The sequence below is a fragment of the Monosiga brevicollis genome, genomic scaffold (genome assembly GCF_000002865.3).
Source record: "Monosiga brevicollis MX1 MONBRscaffold_5 genomic scaffold, whole genome shotgun sequence".
Taxonomy (NCBI): Eukaryota; class Choanoflagellata; order Craspedida; family Salpingoecidae; genus Monosiga; species Monosiga brevicollis.
The window spans coordinates 937,827-960,543 of NW_001865042.1; the positions used below are offsets into that span (position 1 = coordinate 937,827).

Below are 22,717 nucleotides of genomic sequence, written 5' to 3' on the forward strand. Positions count from 1 at the left end.
TCTGGGGGGCGCGCTCGGGTGCGCGCTCGGGTGCGCCATCTCCTCCGTGGCGGGTTCTGGGGGTCGTTGGTATGGGTCCTGATGGACGTGCGGGTGCTGGTGCACAACTGTCTGTTGGGTGGTGTGGTTGCGGATTATTGATGCCAGTCTTCTTTGTGGGGGTGACTTCCGTGTGAACGGGGAGCGCGTTGACCGCGTGGGAGGGTTGAGCGTGCGCGTTGTGATGCTTGATCTGCTCTTCGTTTTGGGTTGGGCTGACCCTTCTCATCATTGCTGCCATTGGTGTATTAGGTGTGAGGGTCGATCCCTGTATTGGCAACGAAAGCTCTGCTGGCTCGTGGCCCTGCACGCGCTTTTGTCTGTCTTGTGTGAGTCATCGCACGATGGCCGCTCAGCCCAAATGGTTCCCGCCTGGTGCGGACTGCGACGCCAACCAGGCCGAGCTTTTTGGCCGTGACTTGGAAGAGCACTTTGAGTTGCCGGAACGCCTCGCGGACAAGAGCGCGAGCTTGGTCGAAGCCGTCAACGATTTTCACTATGCCATGCTCAACGACCACGAACGCAACGAATTTTACCGCCGCGCTCTGGCCGAGCAAATTCAGCCCTCGGATATTGTGCTTGAGATTGGCACCGGCTCTGGCCTCTTGGCCATGTTGGCTGCCAAGGCCGGTGCACGGCACGTTTATGCCATCGAAGCCAACCGTCACATGGCCCAACTCGCGCAGCACATCATCTCCGTCAATGGCCTGGCCGATCGAATTACCGTCATCAATGCCCTCTCAACCGAGGTGACCGTTGAGCATCTTGGTGGTCAGCGTGCGGATGCCCTTGTGTCTGAAATCTTGGGCACGCTCTTGTTGGGCGAGAGTGCTCTCCAGTACATCTCGGATGCCCGTGAGCGCTTGCTCAAGCCCGATGCCCGCATCATTCCCGCTGGCGGTCGTCAACTCATCTCCCTGGTCGAATCGGAGGACATTAAGAGCATCACCTCGGTTCAATCCTGGGGTGATCTTGATCTGCGCGCGTTTAACGTCCTGCAAGATACAGTCAGCCTGGTTTTCACCAAACAGTATGGCTTCCGCTTTAGCTCCACCAAACACAAGATGATCGTGTCCAAAGCGACCGTGGCTGATGTACGTTGATTTCGACCATCAGTCTCATTCCCCGCCTCAGAAGCCGCCTCAGCAGCCGCCTCAGAAGCTTTGCCTCTTCTACCCTTTCACTTGCTCTCTGAGGCGTACAGCTGCCCTGGTACGCGTCAAGTATCCTCTAACCACGTTGCCCGTGTGGTGTTTTGCATGACAGGTGGACTTTCATACCGACGGGGAGGGGGCGCTGCCCTTGGAAATGACCGTTGAATTGACGGCGGAATGTGATGGCCGTGTGGACGCCGTTCTGACTTATTGGGAGGCCTACGACTCGCGGGAGAAAACGAGTGTATGTTTCCTTTGCCTCGGCCTCTTCTTTTAACTTTTCTTCCTCCCTCCCCCCTTCTCACCGGTGTTCCTTTTCTCTCAGTAAAAACTGCTCACCTTATCCCTCCCTCTATCCCTTGCTCTTGATTCTTTGTCGCGATCGCGTATATCAAACAGGTCATGTCTACGGAGCCGTCTGCGACGGAAGGTAACTTTGCCCGGGACATGCAGTGGGGCCAAGCCATTCAGCTGGTCGAGGAGGCCACCGAGACGGGCCCACAGCCTTTTCACGTCAAGAAGGGGGACAAGCTCGAGCTCGTCGTGCGCTTTTCAGAGGATTCGGCCGTGATGCAATTTTCCCTTCAACGCGCATAATCTGCTCTGAGTCACTGCATGCCATCGTGTGGTTCTGCAGCGCGCTTTGATGTGCCATGGGTTGCTCAACGACCAACGTGTTTTTTGACCGCCTTCGTGCCGGCGCTCCTTTGTCCCCTCTCCTTCTTCAGTGTCCATTGTTTTGTGATTGATGCCCGGTCACCCCTGGTGCGGGCTGCTGCTGCTTGAGGGCGCCGATTGCCTGCGAGTGTACCGGTTCTCCTGTTTATGTCTTTTCCCCGTGTGCTTTTGAGTGCTACCTGTTCTCCTTGCTACAACCTCTCAACCTACAAGATTACGATAGAAATAGAGACCGCAATTGCGTGATTTGGCAGTGGTCTCGCGCGATTTCGGAAGACTTGGAGAAAGGTCGGAGCTGGAAAAAGGTTGAAGGAAAATCGGCTCCATCAATTCACACAACAGCGCCCAACAATGTTTGCACGTGTGAGACGAAAATGCTCGCATAAAGACAGCGTCGTAGTTACTTCTTGGGATGGACGCGACGCGCAAAGGTCTGCGCCACAAGGAGCGGAAAAATCATGCTTGCCTCCCCATAAATTTTGACGGGTTTGGCATCAAGCCGAATCTTGCCCCACGAAATGGCTTCGTCTGGTCGTGCTCTGTTTGGCAGAAAATGGCATGCTGATGAGTCATCCAGAACCAACGGGGCACCCACCCTGCAAAAGTTGGCATGGTTGCCTTTCTTCCATCAACCATAGTTTCGTACCCAGCATCACTGCCATCAAACTCTTGTGCTGTGTTGATAAAAACAGCATGATCTGCACCATTGCGCTGTCGTGCGTGGGTCCAATTAATAAGCCGACACAACCGCAGGCCCAGCGATCCGGTGTGCCAGTCTAGGTGGGACCATGGCGTCCAAGCATGTGCACGTACCATCAAGTTTGCATTGCAAATGTGATGCTTCACCAGGCCTCCGCCAAGAATGACCATGCCTATTGAGTCGAGACCGTGTATTGCTCGGATTGAGGATCCATACCACCACTTCAACAGCCGGAGCAAGAGCCAGTCCCGTATATGCGGCCAAGCGGGTAGAAACTCAACGAGGAGAACAAAAAGCCAAAGCTCGAACAGGACCATCTCGTGGCCGGGACGAGCGCGCGCAGGTTCACTTTTATACCTGTGTGCTTGGAAAACTCAGCCTTGTAGTTGATGGCACGGATATCTATCAGCAAAGAAGTTTACGAGAATGGCTTTGAGCTGATGACAATCATTTGCTTTTTTTTTTTTTTAAACAAGCGCGGAATCGCGGACAGAAGACCGGGTCAAGCAAGGCGCCTTACCGGCGACCAGATCGACAATCAAGCCCGGGTTTTGTACGCTGTGAAAGTAAATCATGTCACCAATGCTACCATCGGTGATGGCTGGGCAGAAGACGGGGATGTCATTCTTGTAGGCCCAGTAGTAGACAGACTCTTCATTGTCAATTTCTTTGCCGAAGCGTCGAATCATGGTTGAGGGTGACCAGACCACGCCCTGGCGTCCCGAACACACGGCAGTGTGAGGAGCGGTGCAGTTATTTAGCATCGTAGAAATGCCAGGTGCGGGGAATAAAGAGGGGGGGGTGAGTCTAGAGGGCGGATGGGCCTACCTCGTTCTGTTGTTCATGTAGCATCTGGTCCAAAATGGGCATCATCCACTGCTCAAACTTGACATAATTCTACAGTTTCGTTGTCTGAGCACAAGTTTTGAAGCGCCTCTCCAAAGAGCAAGGTCACATCACATACGTCGTTGGGGACGAGCAAATTGCCGATGCGATTGATGCCTTGCTTGCGAAGGGCCGTACCGGAGAGGTGGAAGTCACCCACGTACGTATCAGCCATGCACTGCGAAAGAGGAGGGTGGGTGAGAGACTCTGTCGCGCGGGGTCAGGTCGAGCAGCGGTGTAATTGAGGAAAGACTGGAGTGAATTAGACTACCTTGATAAAGTCCTCTTCAACGCCACCAGCTGTGGTGACCACGGCGTCCACCTATGCGCAGATAGCGTGCGTATCAAATGTGGCGGATATCATCTTGATGGGTTCACTGCGAGCAGGAAAGTAAAAGGTCACGGGGGCAGGCGACGTACCAGTTTGTGCTGCACAAGAAATCGGATGGTCTCGCGAACGCCAGAGGAGATCATATTCGAGGTGTAGCCAAGAAAGATGGTCGTGCGAACCTTTCGACGAGCCTCCTCTGTCTTCAAATCGTCATCGTCTTCTTCGGTCACGGGAATATCGGCCAGCGACCAATCAAGCTGGACGACCATAGGAGTGCAGCCAAGTTGGTGAGGCAGTTTGGAAGACAGCCAGGTGCATGCGCAGGGGTGCGCTTGCCAGCGTGAACAGACGGTTGGATGCCAGACACGCCTGCCTGCCTGCCTACCATGCGGTTGATTTCGTCGACGGCTTGACCAAAGCTGGTGGCTTGAAAGCCGGTTCGCGCAAACGACTCCAGCAGAGCATCGTGGTCAATGCCCTGGTTAAAATCATAGCCTATGGAGCCCCAACGTCCGGCGCCCACGATTAGATTCGCCAACCTGAGTGTGTTCGTCTCACCGTGACAGGGTCTCACGTGCAGCAAAAGAGGGTCTCACCTTTGACTTTGACGGCATCCTCAGGCATGGGGGCGCTACGCAGGAGCACAGCAGCTTGGGAAAGCTGGGTAGCATCAGCCATGCTAGCGTCTTGGCTCAAAGACACTGTCTTTGGCCCGTCTTGAGGAGGTACAGCTGCCATTCTGCTGAGTGCGCTGCCAGATGTTTGACGTCGTGCTCGAAAGAAAAAATAAAAAAATAAAAAGCGAGAGAGAGAGAGAGAGAGAGTGTGTGTGTGTGTCACGTTGCAAGTTACAAGTTGCAGCGTTGTGTTACGCCACCGCAGTCAAATTATCACAAGCGCATTTGTCAGACGTTTTCCGCTGCAAGAAGCGAGCGTTGATTGTCAGACATTTATTTGAACGACGGGCGGTGCTGGCTGCGGAGTGTGTGTCTGAGCGGCAACGGCTGGTGGTGGGACGGTGCGGAGGGGACGGCGTGTGGTCCCTGCGGGGGCGGGGGTAGGGAAGGATGTGGTCGCCTTCAGAGAGCTTGGTTGAGCAAGCTGGTGTGGGCGTGTATGCCCTCGCGATTGTGCTTGCCCTATACTATGGTCACGAGGCCCAGGCCCGGCGTCGCCACGCTCAGCTGGCTCCCGGCGTGCTCCGAAGTGGTATGTCTGGCCCCATCCGTCCTCTTTGTGGAACAGCCATGACCAACGTTGCCGCCAGGGCTGCCTGTAGACTTGGGCCATGGCTTTCTCATGTCCCTCCTCTAACTTCGTCCAACGCAGCAATTTGGGAGAGCACGGCCCTGTACCTGCTCGAGCTGCTGGCCGCCTTTACTGCTGGGTTCAGCCCGCTTGTGGCAGCTGTTGTCTTGAATCAGGCCGAGGCCTGGCATGTTGCCTTTGCGGCCTGCTGCCCGGCAGCATGGCTCTTGCATATCTATGTGCTTTCCAACTGGCCCGAGTGTCTCCTCACGCGTGGCAGCGCTCGGGTTGACCGCCTTCCTGCCCTGCTGCGCATCATCAACATGCTGGCTACATGTACGCTCTTTCTCGGAATTTCGCCACACCTTCCTCAACTTCTTGGGCTCCAAAATTGTTCCCCTGCTCCCTTCCTCTTGCGAGCATCTCTTGACTTCCTGACCACTGCACACGCTGTTCCGTGGTAGGTCATGCGGCCATGGTTTTCTACCAGGTGCTCCAACAGCCCGATGTCTTCAGCTATTACGAGCAACTCTTGAAGATGACCTATGCTGGTGGTGTCAGCGTCCTGTTTCTTGTGGCCATGGCTGGAAGATGGCTGGCACCATTGCGTCTCTTCCAGTTTACTGCAGACACTCGCTCTGTCCAGGCAACCGACGAAGGCAGTCACGGACCTGCCAGTACGCAAGGGTTGAGCCTCAATGAAGATCCCCATGATGCGGAACTCAACAATGACGATGAACGTGCGGCCCTCCTGCCAGCCCGCGACGCCCAAGAGGCGCTTCGGCGCTTGCGAGACTATCCGTCCTGTCGCCATCAAGGCCGAAGTGCCGAATCACAAAGCTGTAAGGCTTGTCAGGAGGGGGTGCGGTAGCATCAAAGAGAAGATAGCAGAAACAGCGAGTACCTCGCTTGCGTGGGATTTGCTTCTTCCCTTGCGCTTGCATGTCCCCGCGCCAAAGCCGCACTCACCTTGCCCCTCATCATGGGCTCGTGAATGCACCGCGTTTGCAGCAATATTATCCAAGCTCTTCTTCACATGGGTCACACCACTCATGGTGTATGGCTACGTGGTATGTTTTTCACGAGGGTGCTTGTTCGTTCAACATCGTTTCAGACGGTCAACTTGACCACACAGCTACAAGACCTCACACTTGATTATAACGACAATCTTCTCGTGCAGTGCCGTCAGCTCGAGTGGCTGGACCTGTTTCGTCTGCCCGGAACCCTCAATACGGCCCAGCTCTGCGCCCAATTTAGCGCACGCCTTCGGAACACTGTACGCGATGCAATTCTTTGTCGCTGATAACGAATCCCGGTCGACTTTCTCCGAAAAACCTGTGGGGTTGATTTCTGATGTTTCTCGGAACTGCATTTGTTTCGTACCGACCATGCAGCTACCTTCCTTGAGCAGCTCAGGCCATCCTTTGTTGGCAGCTTTCAACCGGTTCGTGCAGCACTGGTGAAAGTATGCCGGCGTATATCTTGACGCCAGTTGTAACCCGACACGCGAAGCCGCCTTTGTCATGGCTCTCTGGGTGAAGCACTCTCGTGGGCGGCTCTTGCCATTGGCATCTTACCTTTTGGCGGTCATGTGTGCAGGGAGTATGGGTGGCGATTTTATCCACTGGGAATTTTGCGTTTCCTGGCGGACATGTCCAAGTTTGTGGGCCCCATCGTCTTGCATGATTTTGTAAGTATCTCCAGGTTGCACCCTGGTCGCGTTTGACAGCAAAGCCTTCTCATGAGAGCGACCTTGAATCGGCCCTCCTCGACAGTTGGATTTGATTGAGAGTCCAACGGGAGACACGCATAAAGCCTTCCTCTATGCAGGTACGGCACTTTTCCCATTGGCCAATTTGCGAATGTTGCGGGCATCGGACTGCTGCGTCTACCTCACACTCAAGCTGTGCTGCTGTTTGTTCTGACTTGATTCTCGGTCTTGCAGGCATCATGTGTGTGGCTTTTGGCGTCGGCGCGCTGTGCGATGTGCATTACAATCTGCGGGTGCGTATCACTGGTCGCGCCGCGGCCGGCTTGTGGTCTTGCTGGATGTCACGACATGCCGAGGCGTCTGTAGGTATCCAAAGTTCAAGTGGCAGTCGGTGCAGCCGTCATGTCCTCCGTGTTTGGCAAGGCCCTAAGTACGCGCATCGCCAGTCCAGATGACGAGGACGAGGATGACAAGAGTGAAGAGAGGACGGATGAAGAGGAAGAGCCCACGGCCAAACAGCGTGTAGCCAACGGCGCCGAAGAGATGGCTGAACCAGTGGCCAACTCCCGCAGTGACAGGGGCGACAGGTCACAGGCCCCGGCGACTTCGACAGCAAAGCAGGATGGGGAGGTCCAAGAGGAATTCGGCACCACCGGTGCCGTCATGAACCTAATGTCCACAGATTGTGACCGCATCATCAATTTTTGCAACAGCTTTCACGCTTTCTGGAGCCTGCCGTGTCAAATTGCCCTCGCTCTTTACCTTCTTTATCGACAGGTATGTCGTTGACAGCCTTGGGAATCCATGTGCCATGCAAAAGGAGTCAAGCGAAGCGAGAAGGAAGTGGGTGTGTCAGTGTTGAGGGCGAACGGGCGCTGTCGTGGGTTTCCCATGGTCGACGGCCTCTTTCGACGATCCTCGTATCTTGAACATGACTTGCTGCCTCTTTGTTTGACTTTGGGAACAACCCTCGTTACAGGTGGGCCTAGCCTTTGTCGCAGGCTTGGCGTTTGCCATTTTGATGATTCCATTCAACAAGTACATCATGGATCGCGTGGGTGTGTTAAGCAAGGAAATGATGACGCACAAGGATGCACGCGTGGCCTTGATGAATGAGATTTTGGCTGGGATTCGCGTGGTCAAGGCTTTTGCTTGGGAAGACTCTTTTATTGCTCGCATCGATGCTGTCCGCGCCCTCGAGCTCAAAGCATTGAAGGGTCGAAAGTACCTTGATGCCGTTTGCGTCTATCTCTGGGCCACCACTCCGATTTTGATTTCCATTCTGACTTTTACCACCTATGTGCTCTTGGGTCATGAGCTGACCGCGGCCAAGGTCTTCACGAGCTTGTCATTGTTCAACATTCTGATTGGTAAGCTTGAGACTTGTCCTTTGCACAACTTGTGTGTGTGTGTGTGTGTGTGTGTGTGTGTGTGTGTGTGTGTGTGTGTGTTTGTATGGTGATGAGAGGGAGTTGTTGGCTTGGCACATGGACGGTCTTTTCTCATATGCATTTCCCACCATGATCCAGGTCCGCTCAATGCCTTTCCTTGGGTCCTAAATGGGCTCATGGAAGCATACGTCTCACTCAAGCGCGTCGAGCTTTTTGTGCGCCTGCCGCTCGTCGAGTCAGCCCATGACACTCGGACGGGGCTGGGCGTGCTGGCTCCTGCCGAGCCTGGCCAAGGGTCCCGTCCACCTCGACCTCATCTGCGTTTGACCAATGCCACCTTCAAGTGGGCCCCTCACGATGCATACGCGCTGCGCGTGCCATTGTTCGAGGTGCAGCCAGGGGAGCTAGTGGTCATCACTGGGGCTACAGGCGGCGGCAAAACAGCCTTACTCCATGCTCTGATGCGCGAGATGCCCTGTACACAGGGTGAGCGTGAGTACACGCTTGCGCTGTTGGACACAGGTCTCGCGTACGCCAGTCAGCAGGCTTGGATCAGTCATGGCACGTTGCGAGACAACATTCTGTGCCTGCAGGAATACGAGCCCGAACGTTACGCCCAGGTGGTACAGGCTTGCTGTTTGCTCAAGGACTTTGAGCAGATGCCGCGCGGTGACTTGACTGAGGTGGGCAGCGAGGGTCACAGCTTGAGTGGCGGACAAAAGGCTCGAGTGGGCCTTGCTCGTGCAGCCTACCAGCGACGCTCATTGTACCTGCTTGATGACCCCTTGGCGGCACTGGATCCCGCTGTGGCAAGTGAGGTGCTGGAGCGCTGCATCTTGGGACGCCTTCGAGAGCATGGCTGCGTGTTGTGCACGCACAGCGAGGCTGCCATGGCAGCAGCCGACCGTCTCTTTGTGGTGGCCAATGGTTGCTTGCGCCCTATCGATCTGCAGACGGCGCGGCACACCATCATGACAGCAGGCGAGCTGCGCTACGACTTGCAGTCAGGAGCTGACAACAGCGCCGACGATGCCCACCTTCCAGATACCAGGTCGGCCACCAGTCCAACGGCGGCAGATGAGGGCCAGGGAGCGGAGCTGACGGGCACAGGCAAGCTGCTTGAGGAGGAAAAACGTCTGCTGGGCACCGTTGCGCTGGTCGTGTACGGCAAGTACTGGCAGGCGATCGGGACTTTTTTGGGCGTGACAGTGTTACTGGCCATGCTGTTTATGCAGTCATCACGCAACCTGGCTGATTGGTGGCTCTCGGTCTGGGTTTCGCGGGCCCATACCGCGTCCAACAGCACCCAAGGGACCAACGTCTCGCTGTCACTACCTGGTCAAGCTGCAAACGCGAGTACTGCAGCCACGGACATGACCTTTTATCTAGGCATTTATGGGGGCATTTCTGGTGCCAACACACTGTTCACGCTGTGGCGAGCATTTGCGTTTGCGTATGCTGGTGTCGTGGCGGCGCGGGTGCTACACTCACGCATGCTGCGCCGCGTGCTGGGGGCACGGGTGCGGTTCTTTGACACGAATCCATTGGGTCGCTTGGTCAATCGCTTCAGCAGTGATGTTTACGGCGTGGATGATTCGCTGCCATTTATGCTGAACATCTTGCTGGCGCAATTGTTTTCGGCGGTTGGAACCCTGGTGGTCATGTGTTTTAGTGAGCCATACATGTTGCTGGTGTTGCTGCCGTTGGCGGGTATGTATTACACGGTGCAAAAGTACTATCGACAAACGTCGCGGGAGATTAAGCGCCTCAACTCCATGTCACGCAGCCCCATTTATGCACACTTTGAGGAGTCGCTCAAGGGGTGCACGACGATTCGAGCGCTACAGCTGCGGCCTGCGGTGACGGACGTAGCTGTGCGCAACATGGAAAGCTATCAGGTTGCCTCTTATAATGAGGCAGCCATTTCATGCTGGTTGTCAATGCTTTTGCAGACGCTGGGATTGGCTATTTTGGCCGGCATTGCTTTTTTGGCCGCCGCGCGCCATCAATTTGGTACAGCCGACGCAGGGCTGGTGGGGCTGGGGATCTCGTATAGCTTTAGCATTACCGGCATCCTGCAAGGCCTGGTATCTGCGTTCACCGAGACGGAGAAGGAAATGATTGCCGTCGAACGAGTTACCGAGTATGACGATGTAGTAGCGGAGAGGCTTGGGCCCCAGGCTGTGACAGGTGCTGGCTCAGTTGGAACAACCAAGGTCCCGCATGGGCGGCCGGAATCGAAGCAGCTGCCGTCACCAGCTTGGCCCGAGGCCGGAAGCTTGGAGTTCCGAGGTGTTTGTTTACGATATGCACCCAACCTGGCACTCAGTTTGCGCGATGTGAGCTTTGTGGTGCCGGCTGGGGCCAAGGTGGGCATCTGTGGGCGCACGGGTGCGGGTAAGAGCTCACTCTTTCAGGTTTTGCTGCGCATGACGGAGATTGAGGCTGGTCGCGTTCTGGTGGATGGGGTGAACATCAGTGGAGTGCCGCTGCGGGTGTTGCGGCGCCGGGTGGCCACCATCCCACAAGACCCGGTATTGTTCACGGGCACAGTGCGCAGCAATCTGGACCCCTTTGGTGAGTTTGATGACGCAGCACTGTGGCTGGCATTGGAACAGTGTCACTTGCTGGCGTATGTGCGAGGCCTGCGACGGGGGCTCGAGGCTCGGGTTGAGGAAAACGGGCGCAACTTTAGCGTGGGGATGCGCCAGTTGCTGTGCCTAGGCCGGGCCTTGCTGCGCCGTTGCAAGGTGGTCTGCATCGATGAGGCCACAGCGAGCGTGGATCAGGCGACCGACCAGCTGGTACAGGGCACGATTCGAAGTGCCTTTGCAAGTGCGACGGTGCTCACAGTGGCCCATCGCCTATCAACGATTCTGGATTCGGACCTGATTCTGGTGTTGGAGGATGGTCGCGTGTTGGAGGCGGGCTCCCCCAGCGAGCTGCGCTCGCGCTCGGGAGGGCGTTTTGCCCAGCTCTTGGCCCATCACGACGGCCCGGCGAGCTAGCTTGTCAATCTCACTGGCTTTGCTTGTACGCCTGCCTTTGTTCGATGTCATGTCACCTTACAAGTCAACGCAATCGCGATAGGATCGGGTGTGTTGTTTTTCAACTTTTTTTTTTTTTTTTCATGTTCACAAATCATTGTACGGCTCATGGGTCACGTCTCGAATGAATAAAGTTACCGCAGCGCCTGGCGCCTCTGCCTCTGGCGTCTGTGCATGATCTGGCGATCCATTGCTGTTTCACATGTCAATTAACGAGTTGACATGATTTGAGGGCTGTCAGGGTCTGGGTGACCGTTGCTGGCGTTCGCTGCGGTCATGATCATCACACTGAGGCAGGGCATTCTCAACGGTCATGTCGTTACAAGTGAGGTGAAGAGCAGCACATGTTTCAAGCTCAGCAGGGGCAATGTTTTGAGAATACCATGAGAACAGAGGAGGCTTGGGGCTTTTGGCTGGCTGACGGACGGACGGTGGCGGGAATTGTTTGCGGGAGGAATATTCAGCGATGTCCCGACAAGACGTCGAATCAGATCCCAATTTTTGAGTCTCGATGTCGTGGCGTTCGAGGGTTGGCACCGGCAGCAGCCAGCTGGGTATTGCTTGGTGCAGGTCCCACATGTGTGTGTCCAGCCTCGCTCAGCCACTCCTCCTCCTTGGCCATGATGACATGATGTGCCAACGGCCAGACGGGGTTCGAGTCGTTGGCGCTAACTTGGCCTCATCCCAAGCCCCTTGGTTTGGAAACGTCCCAGCCAGCGTTTGGACCCCCTCTGCAGTGCATTCAGTCTTGCTCTGGTCTGGGAATTTGTCATGTGAGCACGAGCATGCACATGAGCACGAGCTGTTGTCTTTTTCAAATTTTTGGGGACGTGGCGTGTGTGCTTTGGCTCCTTGGGGATGGGTCTTGGCAGCGTACCAGAGGTCCACCTCGTTCCCGACCACTGCAGCCCCAAAAGCAAAAAAAATAGCCAAGCCATTGGCATGTTGAGGGGTCGGTAGGGGGCATTCAGTCTTGGCACGGAAAAGAAATCAGTCCTTCGACGCTATGATCCAAGACTTTTGAGTTTATTTTTGGCACATGCGCCCCCTTTCGGTGTCAAAGGTGAATGACTTGCATCGCCCCCCAAAAGATCCACCCCACCTGCCGTTTCTTTTTCCACCCCTGGCTTACGGCTGTGTTTGCTCCGGAAGAAGAACGTTCTGCGTTTGGCGACAGTCGGGGGTCGTCTGTGAAATCTGCTTCATGTGATCAAGACGCTGCGAATCGGTGCAGTGGCCGGCACCAATCCAGTATGAAGCGATGGTTGAGACGTGTGCGAGTGCGCAGTCAGGGCGCACATCTTGGGTCCAGCCGTTTGTACAAGGTCCTGGCAAGTCGCAGTGGCCCGAGCGGGCAGGGCATCTGCGTTGCTTTGACTAGTCAGGAGGCACTGCATTTCATCTGGAATGGAACGCTGAGAGCGCTGGCTGGTGCCAAACCCAAGTCAGCAATGGTGGAAAAGAGGGTAGTGTTTGACAGTGATGTCTTGTTTTGACCAGCTGGGTAGCAAGCTCGGTTTGGCGCACCGCCGTCTGTGTATCGTGCGTCTGGTTGCTTCCGAGGTGGCGGGCTGTTCTGGCTTCCTGTTCTGGTCGTCATGGTTTGGCACCTCAACTCACCCTTGGGATTTTTGTCTTTGAAATGTCAGAGAATTGAGCAGAAACAACTTGCGCTGTTTTTGTCCGCGATATCACTCTCATGAGCAAGCGAAGGTGACAAATCTGTCATGTACGTGAAGGGTTCGTTACCCCGCCAGAGCCCCACGCCGCACCTTCACCGCGCCTTCACCACCCACCATCAAGCCCCAAACTCACCCAAGCCCTACCCTGCACATGAGCGCTCGCCCATCCAGTTCATCCCCTTCAGGGACAAAAGTAACCATACCCCACATGATTCACCCCCCACCACAGCGCGCCACAAAACATCACAAGCTGGACTGTAGGCACCCTGGCAGGTGCCCTCACACACCACACCGCTTGGATCCAACACGAAACCCAAGCACCCCCACTGCCACTGCCGCACCCACACCAGCCCAGTCGGCATTTGACGCGCTGTGAGTGGTTGCAGTCGATCGGCAGGGTAACGACGTGGCATTTTCTTCCATCCAGCCGAGCTTTGACACCAACGTTAGTCTGTTTCGCACTATCTGCCTGGAACCTCGTGAGGTCACACTGGTTCGCTCGAATCTGTCGGACGACCTAGAAGTTGGCTTTCACACTTACAATCCCAACGACCGAAGCCCTTTTTGAGGTTGAACTTGGCTCTCATCTGTGTGTGTTGTATGTTTTGTCATAGGGCGACACTTCCACCAAATTTGTTCCTTGCCCTTCTTGGTTGTGTCCTTGTTTGCGCAAAGCGACGACGCGCACCTTGCTCCCCACCACCAACCTTGCCACCAACCCCTGCGCCCAACGCAACTCCCTCCATCACCACTTGCACCTTGACCCTTCGCATTGATTAGCCAGCCCATCCTTTCTGAGTCAATCTGCCTGCGTCTGGCCGATCCAAGAACAAGTTGATACGCATTGAAAACTGCGTTTGAGTCCATTTTTCGGCTGACGCACGCGGCGTACACGCAAGCTGTCGATATCGTTTCTGATTTTATTTTTTTATTCTTTTTGGGCTTCACCATCATCATGATGAACACCCCAGTCTGCCGCTCAGGCAAGCGCACTGTCACACAAGCACGCAACGCCTTGCAAGAATCCGAATCTTGCGGGGTCGCTGCCAAACGCTCGGCCACTTCACACAGCATCCCCGCTGCAGAGGTTGAAGTTGAGGCCGCATCCGCGCCGACCACGGCCGCCCCCACCACTGCCACTTTGGCCTCGTCTGCGCACCCGAGCGCTACACAACAACAGACGCTGCTGGAACTACAGGTGGTCCATGCTCTGTCACAAAACGTGGATGTTTTGGTGCGCAAAATGCGCTTGGCGGCTCTGCACCTACGGCTGGCGCACCCCATTTATGCGCCAGGCGTCCTGGAACAGCGTCTACCTCTGCTTCTTCGGCGCTGCTCTGTCGTGGTTCCTGGCCTTTTGCAAGAACAGCAGGCAGATGACGGCGAGCTTGGCAATGTCATTCGCATCCTGACCTGGATTCGCAGTCTTCTTCATGTCGCGGGCCAGGTGGAGCGGCTCTCGCTCTCCATGCGTCGCCGTCAAATGTGCTGACGACAACGACGCCTCAACTTGTCCTCAGTTTGAGGATTGCCACACGATCTCAACCGAGTTGAGCTCATCCTCTTCGGCAACAGTTCAGGATGTTGTTTCTCTGTGGCGGTTCACCTTTTCCCGCTTTTTTTTTGCCCATAAGTTCTTAGAATTTTTTTTGCACTTTTTAACTTGCCGTTTTGGAGATTACTGTTTCTTGGCTTTTTACCTGCCACTTGACTGGATGATGGGCAAAGGGCAACGCTTCCCTTTGCTTCGTCTTACTTGTTTCGATACATATGCTGTTGGACTGGCAGAGCCAATCCCAGCGGTCCAGGCTTTTCTAGATGTCGATATCGACTCTTCTTTTAGCGTGTAGCAACGAGTTGCTCACTTCCTCGTTTTCCCCAACCAATCAATACATGTATTATTCTTTCGATGAAACCTTGAAGCGCCCACAACGGCCATATTTGTTCATAAACAACTCTACCATAGCAATCGCTGCTTGCGCGTTTTCGGCAGCCGAGAAAACGCGCACAACGACTTGAGCTTTTAGTGCGCATTTCAGTTGGTAGGGCTGTAAGATTAATGCTATGGGCGACAAGTCTTCGTGCTGAGTAGATGGTGAATAGATGGATGGGATGCTTTCGCGTCGTGCGGCGCTGCCATCTAGAATAGAGGTGCGGTGGCGCCAGACGAGGCCAGACAGGTGCCAGACAGTGCCAGACAGTGCCAGACGAGGCCAGACGAGGCCAGACAGTGCCAGACGAGGCCAGACGAAGGTGCCCGCGCTTGCCAGTCGTTTGCAAGCGTCCGAGGTTGGGAAGGGGGTAACGGCAGGCCTGGGCAAGAGGTAGGCAAGGCTCCGTGTGCTCGCTTGGAAAGCTGGCACCGGAATGGGGTGCATGGGTCTTGGGGTTCCCATACAAAGAGGGTAAGGCTTGGCGGGTTCCAGCCAGCGTCGACCACAAAAACCATTGGTGCGATTTTGGGATATGGCGTTGAGGACGTGACGCGGTCCAATCGTGCAGAGAGGTCGGCTGGCGTGGCCAACCACCCTACGAAGAGGGGTAAGAGAGCGCGAGCGGCGACAAATTGAAGGGTGAGTTCTATCCTGGGCAGAGCGCAGAGCGTCTTGTGTGTGTGTGTAGAGAGCCAAGAAAAGGGGTGTGTTTTGTTCGGGAACGGGGTCGGCGCAACAGACTTGGTGTGTCCTCAGTCCTGTTTTTCGGCTGGATGGGTGGGTCGGTGAGCAACTCATCAGCTGCCAAGGGCGACACTGTTTGGCAGGAAGAGAGTCGGGTGATCTGACCTGATCTGACGCGCAAGTCAACACCTTTTTTTGACATTCCAGTCATTGATGCAACTTTCGTGGACGAGCCCTGAGCTGGTGGCTTTCAGCTTCAGCCGATATGCGTGCGAGTCAGAAGTGTCCTGTGAAGGCTTTTCTGGGCCGCTGCCTGCGGGTTCCAAATCTTTGATGTAGCCAAACCAAATCGTCCCGCATCACATTGTGGCCCAAAGGCAGTCGCAAAATCTTCCCGGAAGCGTGCCAGAATTCTACCAAGGCCACTCATGGGTGCGTGCCAAGACCACGCAGAGCTGTGATTGAGTACCGGGCAAGGCCTGCTTTGTCATCGCGTTGAGCCAGGTCGTGGAGCGGCGCGCATCGTCATAATCCGATTGGTGGTGCCGAAGGTGAGGAGTGACTTTTAGTATGATGAATACCTGTTCATTATTACGACATAATCCACGATTGTGACACCAGTGGGGTTGGGTCAGATTCTACCCCATGGGGTTCCGCACCGCCCAACTGTGCGGCGCGAAATCGCCGAGGGAGCCACGTCACATGCAAGAAACAGTACTGCATTCTGTTTCCACGTGGACATACGAGACAAGGCATTTCAGATGGTGAGCATCCTGCTCCAATCTATTCGCATCCCCAGCATCAAGGTTGGGGCTGCTGGGTGATACGCCAAGTCACCAATCTGATGACCACTATCTGAGAACCCCAAACCGGATCTGTCACCCTTTCGCTTTGCCGAACCCAAACTCGGCGGAAAACGCTTTGACAAAAACGCCGGCGCTTGTGGCGCGCATAGGGGGCTTCTGATGATCATCATCCCTTGTGCCTTAGCGAAAAAAATTGCTTGGACCCACGATGAGCACAAACTGGCACGCTCCCTCCGCCTCCCCAACTCCTGGACTTGATCAATGTTCAATGAATTAGTACTCTTGGGGTGTTGGGGCTGGGGGCAGCGGCTGCTCTCCTGCATTCAGCCAAAAAAAAAACCCCCCAGCCCAACTGCCCGTCCGTCCCGAATCATTCCACGTTTGGTCTCCTTTTTTCCATCTCTTTCATCTGGGTCACTGTTGAGAAGCTGGTGACGTGCTCATCGACCCTGTCACCACCAGTCACTACGACCTCACTTCCGCTTGCTTTCGCTGGACCCAACCCATCAAGCGTGCCGCGCGCCACGACCTCAAATGAACCGACCCATTATTCCCAATTATCTATCGACAGTTATCCACGCTGTTAAGGCCATGCAACGCCACGAAACCCGCGTCAACTTGATCCCCTTGATACAGCATTGTTGTTGTGGATCAATAACGGCAATCCGGACTGGTGGTGGAAACCGATGTTTGAAGAGAGGCATTTTTCCCCTCTCCTGGCTTGCTTGTGGCTGCCCTTGCACACTTCCCTCTTTTTTTTGAAAGATCAAAGTCTCAAAGGACTCTTGCCGTTCTCTCTTTTTTTTTTTTTTTTTACGTTAAAACCCTCCCCCCTGTCCACCATCCGCCAAATTCAAAGAACGACCTGGGCTTGGCGCATTCCCATCCCGTTGCCTTTGTCCTGTTTGCATCCCTGCTAGAACTGCCATTCGTTTGACAGCTCCATTCTTTTGACAGCTAGCAAGATCTCCCGTTGTTTCCATTGCTTCCGAGGGTGCGCCGAGGGACCACCATCAGCCCCACCACCCTTTTTTTTTTGGGCATCCATCTGTTGAATTCTTCTTGCTCCTCTTCTTTTTCTTTCACGAGTGCCTTGGGCTCCATCGCTCATTTTTTTTTTTTACTTCTGCGAGCCAACACCACACATGGCTCGCCCCGTGCCATCCCGCCGTTCTCGGGCCTCCCGATTGGCCGTACCGATGCGCTCCCTGCCCTTTTGCGGTGGTCCTATGCGTGCCAAGCGGCCCAATGGTCGGTTGGCCTGTCCTCGCTCCTCACGTGCCAGCCTCGAGTTGACGCCTGCCGAAGCTGAAATCACGGCTGCCACCCTGGTCAACGCCGGTCGAGCCCGAGCACACTCCCCACTGCCACATCGCCGTCACCGTCACATGGCTCTGCCTCGATCGCAGCGGTCCCACCGCCATCACACCTTGACCCATCCCCCGACCACGCTTTTGAACGAGCCCCACACCTCTTGGCTTGGCCATGCATCCACTAGTCTCTCCTCTCCCAGCCACACGGCAGCCCCCCTCTCACCACACTTTCCCTCTTGGCCAATGACGACATCCACCCCCGCTCCACAGACGACTGCAGCTGCATCAGCATCTTCAGCATCTTCAGCATCTTCAGCATCAGCATCAGCATCTTTGACAGCGACCAGTGCGCAGGCACCGACACGAACCGTCACCTCGCAGACTCAGACTGGCGTCTCATGGATCCAAGCCTTGCGCATCCTTCCCTTGCATCTTCTTGCTGAGAGTGCGACTGTCATCAAGCAAGTGAGGGCAGCTGCCATTCACCTGGGCCTTACTGACGACTTTTACCAAGAAAGCATGCTTCAGCAAAAACTCCCTGGCATCCTGGCGCAGTGCGCGCTAGTCCTTTCCAGCCTAGCTGCTTCGAGTGCACCTCAACTTGACGCCCGCGTTTGGGAGGTCATGCGCATCCTCAAGTGGCTGCGCAACCTCCTCGACGTTGCTGCCCAACTTAGAGCCGGCACCCCATGCCCCGCTGCGCGGGAGCACCAATGATTAGAGCCCGTCAGTGACCCTGGGTCTTCCTTTTAGTGCATGAGTAGTATAGGCTTCAGCTTTTTCTTGTTTCTTTCTTTGACTTGTATCTTCATCAGGTTCTTCCCTCTTGGTCGTGTGCGTGTGTGAGGTTCTTGTCCTTGCTCCCACGTGCAAGCCATCGACGGGGGTGCAGTGGACACCCTGTTGCTTTGAGTGCCACACTTTGTTCCTTTTGTGCTTCTTTGATACACTGGCAGTGTACGTAATTTACTCTAGAATAGCAGGCAATCACGTATCCATTGTCAACCCTGCCATCTCCTTCGGGCCTTGCCCTTCTTTTGAAAAACATAACCAAACTCATGTCAGCCCGCCATCACGTGTGCTGTGCAGGCTCAAGCCATATTCTTTTCGACCTCGCCTCGACCAAGAAGTGAGATGGTTCGGGGCATGAACAGACACACACAGACACACACAGACACACGCACCGCTTGTTGGGATTTTACTGCATGCAAACAAACATGACCAGCAGATCAATCTGAGCCTGACTCACATTTGACCCAGTGGTTGGTCACCGTCATCAGGTCTGCCCCATCAGAGCTCATCACGATTCAAGTCCACAGCCATGGCGTCGCCCTCAATCCCGTAGAATTCACGAAAATGTGCAAAGACCGAGGGCAGGGGTGTGCCCTGGCGTTGGGCAACCACCGTCGCCAAGGGCTCTACCAGTCGTAAAAAGTGGCGCGTCCGGTCCGGCCCAGGAAAGGCACGCAAAAAGTGGTCCCGGAGCAATCCGAAAGAATGAAAGTAGGCCACCTACCCATGCCAAAGTTTCCATCCAGGTGATGGGCCCAACCAGCGTTGGTGCGGTGCAGCGCGCTTTGTCCCCCTTGCCTTGTTGCACAGATATGCTGATCCCACGTAAGCACCCGTCAAAGTCGTACCTTTGAGTACCAGGCCTGGATGTGGCGGCGAGCGTGTTGCAGTTCACGCCCATACTCGCTGCGTGCTTCCACCTCCTTGGCAAACTGTGCCTGGTAGTCGTTCCCGTCTAAAGTGGCCTCTGCAAAGTTTTCCAGCTCGGCAAAGCTATGCAGCGACAGCCCGAGCCAATAAGATCAGACCTCAACCACTTTGGTAACATGCTCAGGCATGCGGCATGCGATGCCACTGATGCAGCTACCTTTCCAGCATGTGGGGAGCCGAGTATTCCGAGTGCACGGTGTTAAAGATGGATGCCTCTGATGAGTTGCGTGCCAATGACAGCGCATGGTAAAAGTAAATGATGGATGCAAAGGTACCTGCAGTGCAGCCAGGGTCGCAGCCGGCATGAGTAAAGGGGAGCTGGCCAGGGTTGCACTTGCGCGTCAAGGGGTGTCAAAGCGCACTCAGGGCTGTCAGAATGAGTGACCAGTTTTGTAGCGCCATGGTCTGTTGGAGCCGACTCAAGACAGACGAGTTGGAAAGCTCACGCCGCAGCGGCGTTGGTGGGTCTGACGTTGCCATAATATTGGTAATCGCGCGCGGCTAGGGCGCCCAGCCGTTTAGGCCAATCTATTTTGTGCTGGCCCCCGTTTCGTCCCCTGAATACTCGCACAGCGGCTCCCGCCCTCAAGTCACAGCAGCATTCCCAAAGGGGGAGAAGAAAAAAAAAAAAAAGAAGAGAAAATTGACACACAAACTTGCTTTTCAAATAATTTCGACCATCATGATTTTTAATTTTTCGAATGATGCGAAACAGTCAACAACGCTGGCTGGCACGCTCTTCACATGTCAATTTGGGATTGAATGGGAGCAGTGACACGTCGTGCTTCACTGATCTCAATCTTCAATGGCATGTCACCCACACACGATGATTGCCAAGGTACACGTAATCACCAGCCCGCACGCACAGCGCTGGGGCGTACACACAGCACGCATGGCGAAATATCCGGTCTTGGCTCACCAATCATTCACCACGTGCTTGGGGTTGACCTTGCGAGGACCCGGATCCGCGCTTGCGGCGGCAAAATTTTGTACCGTAGAGCCAATGGCTTCGACCGTCAGTGGGCGCTCCTCCGGCGTGCCCTCGGTGGCTCGCAATCGCAGCTCGTGCGCCTTCTTACCGATGGCGAGCTTGGGCATGCCCTTGTTGAGTCCCTCAAGCAGGGGGGGGGGACGGCACGCCCAGCCACACCATTCCGCGATCAGTTGGATGAACAAGCCAAGAAAAAGAAAAAGATGAAGAAGACGTAGTGTGCCACAGGACAGGGATGCATGTAGAGCAAGAAAAAATAAATCAACAGCCGCAGCAAAGCCACCACCCACAACGACAACCAGGGAATAGGCCACAGCGCCAGCATCGACAAGCGCGAGTGCGCACAAGTGACGCAATGCACAGAAACCTTTGTTGCGAGCTGATATACCTACCCTTGATGGCCGTAGACACGGTATCCTTGACAGCCATGGCTTCACCGCTGCGAATGATATCGATGATGGCGCTCGGCCGAATCTTCTCCAAGTCCTTGAGCAGCACGCGCGCATGCCCCCTGAAACATGCGATGAGCAGATGAGCTGCACCGCAGCCCCACGCTCCACAACTACCCCCCAATTTCCCTCCTTCCATGAGAAAACTCATGTGAAGCGTGAAGTAGCCCCGTGGGATATGACCGCCTGACAATTGGCCCACCCCGCGTCCCTAAATATCTCAAGCATCCCCAGCGCCTTGCGGCACTCCGTACCGATAGGCGTTGGGCGCGTAGATGCATTCCGTCGAGAAATAATCCAACTTTTTGAAGTACGCATACATGACAATCTCTTTCTCATAGGTGTATTTGAACGGCTTGGAGCGAGGCAAATCGCCGTCGTCGCCCGTCACAATCTCTGAGGCCGTATCGAAGCATGTTAATGAGAAAGCCAAAAAAGACAAAACAGGAAAAAAAAAGTATCGAGCCCACTTGGTCAGCAGCAGGTTTAACGCGGCATCGCCTCACCCGTGCAGCGTTGTAGGCGTGCAATGTCTCCTCGCAAGATGTTCATGAGCACCGTCTCGGCCACATCATCGGCATTGTGCCCAGTCACCACCTTGTTGACCTGCTCGGACATGGTCAGCGCCAGGTGAGAGGGTAGACCGTCCCGACTCGGCATCCCTGGTCTTCGCGACCCAGGGTCTGAATCGACTGGAGCAATAGGAAAATTTTCTGTTTTGATCCCATCCTGCTCTGCTCTTGCGCGAGGGTGGGGGCAAACCTTGAGCAAGTGCGCCCCGCGATCGAGAGCTTGTCGGCGAAATACGCCACAAAATGTGCAGTTACTCTTGCGTCCCACGGCCGCGACGATTTCGTCCATCGTCCAACCGTACAACTCCTGCACAACATCAGTCAAGAGTCCCCCACGGTTGGAATGCTGGCGAGTGAGCTGTCTGCGCTTGTGTGGAATGTGTCACGTCTAGCCAGGTTTAAGTTCACACGCACCTTGTAGGAGACAATGGTGAGGGGCAATGCATATTGCTGTTGGTTGCGCTTGACTGTTTCAAGTGAATCGTCACGATAGCCCGAGATGCCTTCATCAACAGAGAGCAGAACCAGCTGTAGACCATAGTCATGACGCTCGTTCAAGGTCTTGAGGACATAGGCCAGCACTGTCGAATCTTTGCCGCCTGATGCACCAATGGCGACCACATCCCCTCGCTCGAATAGAGCGTTGCGTACGATTGTCTCATGGACCTAAGCAAACCGCACGCAACAAAGCCTGAGTCAAGCCGGCTTTCTGACCAAGCCTGCCGGGCCCTATGCGAGCGCCATTTTGTCAGGCCAAAGGTGGCAGCATACCTCCTCCTCGAAAGCCAGATAGAAACACTCTCGGCACACGGCTTCTCCCTGCAACATCACAGCCACAACACCAACAGCCACATAAAACCACATCAATGGAATGTAGCATAGGGGTGCGCGGGCTGGTGAGCGAGCACCGCAAAGAATCCGGGTGGAAGCGGGGCGGGGGTGAAGCAGGTGTGCAGCGCCCTTGCACCACGTGACCCAGTTACGCACCGTTTTGGGCCGTTTCAGAGCGGCAGAGTGCTCGGCACACCGCTGGCAAGGTCGCGCAGGCATGTTCGCCCTTTTACGGCCACCAGTAAAAAGGCGGGGGGTGACTCCTTGTTTCAAACGCTTCCCCAATGTCGCCGAGCTGCGAGTCGATCGTCGGATGGCACCGAGCGAGCGTACTCCGCGTCGTCCGCGCCACCAGCAGCACAAAACATCTGACAAATACGACAGCATGAGCTACCAACTGTCATTATCAGCGTGGGAAGTGTTGTTGTACCGCTTGAGACGAACAAAGAATCTCTCTCTCTCTCTCTCTCTCTCTCTCTCTCTCTCTCTCTCTCTCTCTCTCTCTCTCTCTCTCTCTCTCTCTCTCTCTCTCTCTCTCTCTCTCTCCCT

At 55.1% G+C, this 22,717-nt stretch overlaps 6 protein-coding genes across 6 annotated transcripts; 4 read left to right on the top strand and 2 right to left on the bottom strand.

The window, feature by feature from the left end:
• Positions 1–303: 303 nt before the first annotated feature.
• MONBRDRAFT_18255 (uncharacterized protein) lies at positions 304–1,790 on the top strand (the record flags this gene model as incomplete). Its single annotated transcript, XM_001744095.1, has 3 exons — positions 304–1,133; positions 1,306–1,437; positions 1,593–1,790. The coding sequence occupies exons 1-3, from the start codon at positions 384–386 to the stop codon at positions 1,788–1,790; spliced, it is 1,080 nt and encodes a 359-aa protein (XP_001744147.1). The 5' UTR covers positions 304–383.
• Positions 1,791–2,271: 481 nt separating this feature from the next.
• On the bottom strand, positions 2,272–4,465 carry MONBRDRAFT_15470 (uncharacterized protein; the record flags this gene model as incomplete). Its single annotated transcript, XM_001744283.1, has 11 exons — positions 2,272–2,410; positions 2,518–2,582; positions 2,685–2,743; positions 2,929–2,973; positions 3,092–3,284; positions 3,400–3,468; positions 3,536–3,634; positions 3,728–3,778; positions 3,877–3,978; positions 4,134–4,282; positions 4,384–4,465. The coding sequence occupies 11 exons, from the start codon at positions 4,463–4,465 to the stop codon at positions 2,272–2,274; spliced, it is 1,053 nt and encodes a 350-aa protein (XP_001744335.1).
• Positions 4,466–4,854: 389 nt separating this feature from the next.
• Positions 4,855–5,906, top strand: MONBRDRAFT_23924 (uncharacterized protein; the record flags this gene model as incomplete). Its single annotated transcript, XM_001744096.1, has 3 exons — positions 4,855–4,996; positions 5,117–5,371; positions 5,500–5,906. The coding sequence occupies 3 exons, from the start codon at positions 4,855–4,857 to the stop codon at positions 5,904–5,906; spliced, it is 804 nt and encodes a 267-aa protein (XP_001744148.1).
• Positions 5,907–6,029: 123 nt separating this feature from the next.
• On the top strand, positions 6,030–11,168 carry MONBRDRAFT_36370 (uncharacterized protein; the record flags this gene model as incomplete). Its single annotated transcript, XM_001744097.1, has 10 exons — positions 6,030–6,152; positions 6,216–6,311; positions 6,639–6,725; positions 6,811–6,865; positions 6,981–7,039; positions 7,113–7,176; positions 7,384–7,523; positions 7,726–8,116; positions 8,276–9,054; positions 9,142–11,168. 10 exons carry the CDS (start codon positions 6,030–6,032, stop codon positions 11,143–11,145), a joined length of 3,798 nt encoding a protein of 1,265 aa, XP_001744149.1. The 3' UTR covers positions 11,146–11,168.
• Positions 11,169–13,480: 2,312 nt separating this feature from the next.
• On the top strand, positions 13,481–18,046 carry MONBRDRAFT_36371 (uncharacterized protein; the record flags this gene model as incomplete). The annotated part of the gene is made up of 2 exons (XM_001744098.1): positions 13,481–14,313; positions 17,804–18,046. The coding sequence occupies exons 1-2, from the start codon at positions 13,822–13,824 to the stop codon at positions 18,044–18,046; spliced, it is 735 nt and encodes a 244-aa protein (XP_001744150.1). The 5' UTR covers positions 13,481–13,821.
• A 1,975-nt stretch (positions 18,047–20,021) lies between these two features.
• On the bottom strand, positions 20,022–22,513 carry MONBRDRAFT_18259 (uncharacterized protein). Its single transcript, XM_001744284.1, has 8 exons — positions 22,325–22,513; positions 22,109–22,156; positions 21,752–22,003; positions 21,528–21,644; positions 21,272–21,371; positions 21,020–21,161; positions 20,662–20,827; positions 20,022–20,438 (listed from the first exon to the last, which is right to left on the bottom strand). The coding sequence occupies exons 1-8, from the start codon at positions 22,385–22,387 to the stop codon at positions 20,241–20,243; spliced, it is 1,086 nt and encodes a 361-aa protein (XP_001744336.1). The 5' UTR covers positions 22,388–22,513; the 3' UTR covers positions 20,022–20,240.
• Positions 22,514–22,717: the final 204 nt, after the last annotated feature.

Coding starts and splice junctions, on each gene's coding strand:
- MONBRDRAFT_18259 (XM_001744284.1), bottom strand. CDS start 22,387: ATGCCTGCGCGACCTTGCCAGCGGTGTGCCGAGCACTCTGCCGCTCTG. Junction 22,004..22,108: donor ATCTGGCTTTCGAGGAGGAG/GTATGCTGCCAC, acceptor CGGTTTGCTTAG/GTCCATGAGACAATCGTACG. Junction 20,828..21,019: donor TACGCGCCCAACGCCTATCG/GTACGGAGTGCC, acceptor CGCATGTTTCAG/GGGGCATGCGCGCGTGCTGC.